We start from the raw sequence: 5,692 nt of genomic DNA on the forward strand, positions 1-5,692 counted from the left end.
TGCACCCAATTATGACATAAGGTTATAGTAAGGTCTCTCAAACAAATTCAAGAAATTACATCACAATAAAATCACAAACAAACATAAAATAAAAGGACCATTTACTGTGTGCGCCTCTTGAACCCTGTGCAGAATTGTAGTATCAATATCTCTCTCTGGCGTTCCCATAAACATGACCTCTCGGATCAACTCTGCTTGCTTCTGACTGATTGAGAGCTTCACTCTGACCATGTGACTCTGCCCAAATGACCTTAAACCCTCTAAACCAGTGAATCAACATCAATTTAACTACTTAAACCTATACACGTCGGCTATTTTCAGAAAATCGTGAAAAGGTGAAAATAATTGACTATTTTTTAAACAGTCTAACACAAATTCTCTGATGGAGGGTGAATTTGGTGGTCCTTGACATGAAAAAGTTTGAGAACCACTGCTCTAAACAATGGGCACAGCATTCAATAATAAATTAACCTTTTCAACTCAACTCAATGTACAGACAGAAAACAAACATATATTTATTTATAACAGAAACCACTGTCTCTACTGTACAAGCCTTCCCTACGATTTCCCAGAGGATTAGACTGTTCTAGCCAATAACACTGACGACAAACAAATATTTGACTATCTTGAGCAGCATGGCTCAATTGAAAGATTATTCTTAGTCAGAATAACTTCTTAGTTCATTCTAATGGAATACACATGTAGGTATGCATAGGTAGCCAGGGCACTTAGGCCCGGAAACAGAATACCAGACTACGCCACCCTGGGAGTTTCACCAGAGAATTTCACATAAATTCACAGTTCAAAATACCCAACAACAGGTTTAATAAGAAGAGGGGAGCAGAGACGTGTGTTTCCAGTGCAATAAATGTATTTATTTAGACTCAGGGCAGACACTTAATACTTCAATTCCATAAAACTGTAAGGGGAAGGTCATCGGATTATAAATATCGTTCTTAATTACAAAACCTATTTAAAATTGAATGACTCAAACACAAGTGATCTCGGGAGTGACGTGACAATGTATTGGTTTGCAGCATTTGTGGGAGGGGCCTATTTCTTAAAAACAAAACGCCATATATCACCACACTTGCAATTTCCCAGAATTGCACCTTTCTAGTTACTAGTTCTTAATTGCACCTGAGTGCTGCTGTGACGTTTCTGGCTTTCGCCCTTCTCAGAATCTTAATAGGAATAAAACCCGGACTGGATCCGTGGATCTAGATCCACAACTTCAAATCGTAAAATCAACAGGAAGTTGACGTTTGTATTGTATACAAACAGTACTGGGTTATGTGATGTTCTATACTGTCAGAATCAGCTTTGTTTGCATTCGTTTACAGGCTAAAAGAGTGACTTTGAGAGCTGTTTCACTGTACCATGGAAGTCAATGAGGAGCATATTTTGAATTATCAATTTCTAATCAATGGAGCACCAATTTTTGTCCTAGCCCTTTAAGAGAGAAATGTATCCCAGAACCAAGTTCTCCAGAATGTAAACATGGAATGTATGGGAATCAAACAAAAAAATCCTGTGTTCATCGACTGAGCACCGGACCACTTCATCAAAAAGTATAAAACATAAGTTTAAAAAAAAAAGGTACTTCTGTGGCCTACGGGCAATGTGCACGAGAAATCCAGCACCGATTGGTCCAGAAGTTTGTGAGATTACGGATTTGCTATGTTACACAGACAGACAGAAGACAGACTGGTGCTCTTTTAGACGGATAGATTCCTGCAAAGCCATGCCGTAAAAGTATACTACATGCCATGTTATCAAAAATATGAAAAAGGTTTCTTTAGTACGTCCAGGTAGATGCTGCACTCCCTTGTGATTGATGCCAGTGTGTTGACTCCCATAACTTTTTCCTGGCTGCTATCTTCTCACTGACTCACTTCTCATCTGTATGGCCATACAAATGCTTGTTGGTAACATGCTTGTTCGTGTTGATGTTTAGTACTGCACACAGCATTCTGGTGTAGGGGCTTCTGTAGGGCAGACCTCTGAGTCCAGCATTCACAGTTATATAGGACCATAGACCCTACAGTCGCAGAGAAGTTGAGCTTGATACAGTATGTCGAGGGAGGTTCGACTTATACACTGGCCATACCATTGGGCCAAACAAGAGGTCTCCCCTCCGGGCTATCATATTGACTGCCACGTGTCCGCCAAAAACTAACGAAAAACGACAACAATATTAAATGTTTCATTTTAGTTGTGAAAAAAAGCCTTTACTTAGTTCACTCAAAGGAATTTGTAGAAGCATTCTTTTCTTTTCTTTTTTTTAGTTATTTACACCACACAGTGCAGGGTGGTTCTTGAGTGGTGAATTGATGTAATTCTAAAGAACTAGACAGGTGCCCGTTGGGCACCGGCCTACTCTGGAACGATGCAAATAGGGAATGCATGCCCCACCCTGTTATGCAATACCCATTATACCTGTCTGTAACCGTCTGTAACCGTCTGTCTGTCTGTCTGTCTGTCTGTCTGTCTGTCTGTCTGTCTGTCTGTCTGTCTGTGTCCCCTTTGTGCCCATATATGGAGATCTCTGTATCTGTCTCTCTACCTGTGTCCCTTTCATGCCCTTCTTATGGAGATTCCTGATGTTATCAGCATATTGGGGGGGATCGTCGGTTCTCGAAAGTCCTTGTGCAGTGGTAAACGCCTGTGGAGAATGTCTGAATGTCTGAAGAGTGCAAACTGACTGGAAAGTAGACTGACTAAGTAATCAAATGGCAGGTGTGGGAAATTTGACGTGTGGAGATCAATCTTAGGCTGGGGTTTCTCATTTGGACCGTGGCCAGAGCGTTTTCAGGCGGTTCTGGACAACAGCCTATCGGGCCGACTCGATGCTGGGCACTGCACTCCCTCGGGTCGTCTGCGACGTACTGTATGCGGCGAACGGTTCTTGAGATACGTGGATTACAGACGTACATACGTACGTACAGAGATTCCCTGTATTTACTGTAAGATAATGTGAATATTAACAAGTATGATTATGAATAGCATGCCAAGTGCACCCAGCCAATTGGGACGAGTACCCTACTCTTCAGTGTTGTGTCGGGGATCGTGCGACACCATCGACTACCCCCCCTTTAATTATCTTGACACCACTGGTTCTCTTTGCGTATCTGGTCTTCTTCCTCCTCCGTTAAGTCATTCTTAATGTGAAATGTCTTCCTGATCTCCTCCGTGGTTTTGCCTTTGATCACGTTGGCCACCGACCTGCAGGTAACATCTAACAATCCTTTGATGTCCAAATAGCTGGCAACCAGGATAAGTTCAAACAGGGTGCCCTGGTCAACGTCGAGGAACTTCTGATCCCACACAGGGATGTCGTGTGTCCCCTTCTCCCTGTCCTGGGGTAGAGGGGGGTCATCTTTGTGATGGGTGACCCACTGGATCACCTTCTTGAGGATGGCAGTGTTTACATTAGGGAGAAGAATTGGGTCATCATCTCCTTCATCATCCATTCCCAAATCTTCTAGCATAGTCTTGATGACGACAGATTGTTTGGCCATTTCCACATCCACTTCGAAGATCTTTCCGTCTGAGCTTTGCAACTTTATTTGGGGCATAACTGTGAATGTTTAAAGTCAACTCTCCGCTGAAGTCAATAGCAAGGCCACAAATGCGTAACGAGCAAAAGACAACTACTGAAGTCATCGATGGCTTATGTATGACGTATGACGCCATGTTTGGGAAAGGTTTCAGCCCGTCAGTCATCTATGTCTCTGACATCATTTCCTGGAGGCCAATCTATGACATCAGTACAGCATGAAGCTGTGAGTGACGCATCAACAGTTTGGGGATCTTATCTCCAACTTTGGTATTCTTGGTTTTGAGCCTGTGATTGTATGGCTGACCTTCTGTACTCCAGAGGAACTGGATGTGTTGGTGACAGCTACACATTTAACTTAGTTGGATTTAGGCGCAAAGTAAAAAATATTCCAAGTGGTGGCTTTGAGGACCTTTGTGTTTGCAACATTTTCCAAGTGGTATATCCTCTGAGCCACAGATGAACTAAACATCTAACCTCATATTTTCATGTGGCACATGGGAGAACTGACTATTTTGATCTCAATGAAAGAGTACAAAAAAACAGGGTGCAGAGTCAAAATTTACCAGAAATGTGAAGAAAAGAGCCTTATGTGATTATACAGCTCTCACATTTTGTCTGTGCTACAGAGGAACTAGAGGCGAAAATATATCAAAAAGTAGTTTGATACAGACAAGAACTAAAATCCTACACAGAGCTGCCTCTATGCCAGTATGTCACAGACACCAGGAGACTGTCACCAGAATACTAACACCAGGATACTGTCTCCAGAAGAATACAAACACCAGGATACTGACACTAGGATACTGACACCAGGATAGGGTGCATCCACACATGAGATACAAGTTGACTCTAGTTGTCGCAAGCCCTTGTTCCGGTTCCGGCCGTTACTCAATGAAAAGCGGAACCCGGATTCCGGAAATGCGCTTCAGACGCACATCGGGACGGTCTTTCAGTTTTTTCCTATAACATGGGAGTGGATGGGACTTCCGATGACTTGTATCTTATGTGTGGATACACCCATACTGACACCAGGATCCTGCAACGTGGCTGTTCGTAGGTACAGTGTCCGTACTACTGTATGAGGCCTAGACATGGACCCTCACAGCACAACAGGAAAGGGCCCTGGATGGAGTCTATACAAGAATGCTACGAATGGCACTAGGTGTCACATGGACGGGCCACATCAGAAATGTGGTCCTCTGTCTGGGACCTACCACGGGTCACAGGCAAGATCAGAGAGAGAAAGATGAGGCTGGCACACGGAACTAGTGGCAAGCAAACCGACACCGTGGGAGCCAACCCAGGGCACAGCAAGGAAATGCAAGAAGCACACCACCTACATATGCACTGTGGTGCGACAGTGAAGCTAACAACTAACACCAAGATACTGACCAGGATACTGACACCAAGATACTGACCAGAATACTGACACCAGGATACTGGCACCAGGATACTGGCACCAGGATACTGACCAGGATACTGACACCAGGACCATGATACTGACACCAGGATATTGACCAGGATACTGATATCACAAATAATCAAATTTGGCTTGTCTGACCATTTCTGGGTTATGCAGTAATGTAGTTATCAATCTTTAATGCATAAGGAAATGTCCACGAGGCTTCATTCACTAGGTGAGGCAAGGTGATATGAAGTCTGTCTCAAGACCCTCCCTACTCTGCCTCTCATTTGTGGTTGAATTTGTTCTGAAGGTGGGTAAGCCAATCAGAGGCGGAGTAGAAGTGACATCTCACATTGTGTTTATACCACATTATAAACCATGTTTAAAATGTTTCAATTTGGGAAGAAAATGACATAACATGTATTCCCATCCCAGCCAAATACAAAATACAAAAAAGTATTTGAAATATGTATTTCATATGCATGTATTAAATACGGCCCATCTCTGGGCAGTGACATATCTCCTTCACAGAGGGACTGGTGAAGGGGAGAGAGAGAGAGAGAGAGAGAGAGAGAGAGAGAGAGAGAGAGAGAGAGAGAGAGAGAGAGAGAGAGATGCATCCTAACTTGTGAAAATAGAGGAAACAACATTTCCACTGCATCCAAAATAAGCTTGCCTTCTGGAGGGGTCTGCTTGAACAAAAATTAAAACAATGTATAACCATA

At 43.0% G+C, this 5,692-nt stretch overlaps 1 protein-coding gene across 1 annotated transcript; it reads right to left on the reverse strand.

Annotated features, from left to right (window-relative positions):
- Positions 1–3,095: 3,095 nt before the first annotated feature.
- LOC308099573 (S-phase kinase-associated protein 1-like) lies at positions 3,096–3,578 on the reverse strand (the record flags this gene model as incomplete). Its single annotated transcript, XM_080448311.1, has 1 exon — positions 3,096–3,578. One exon carries the CDS (start codon positions 3,576–3,578, stop codon positions 3,096–3,098), a length of 483 nt encoding a protein of 160 aa, XP_080304437.1.
- Between the last annotated feature and the right edge of the window lie 2,114 nt (positions 3,579–5,692).

This window comes from Gymnoscopelus braueri (genome assembly GCF_963280865.1).
Source record: "Gymnoscopelus braueri genome assembly, chromosome: 13".
NCBI lineage: Eukaryota > Metazoa > Chordata > Actinopteri > Myctophiformes > Myctophidae > Gymnoscopelus > Gymnoscopelus braueri.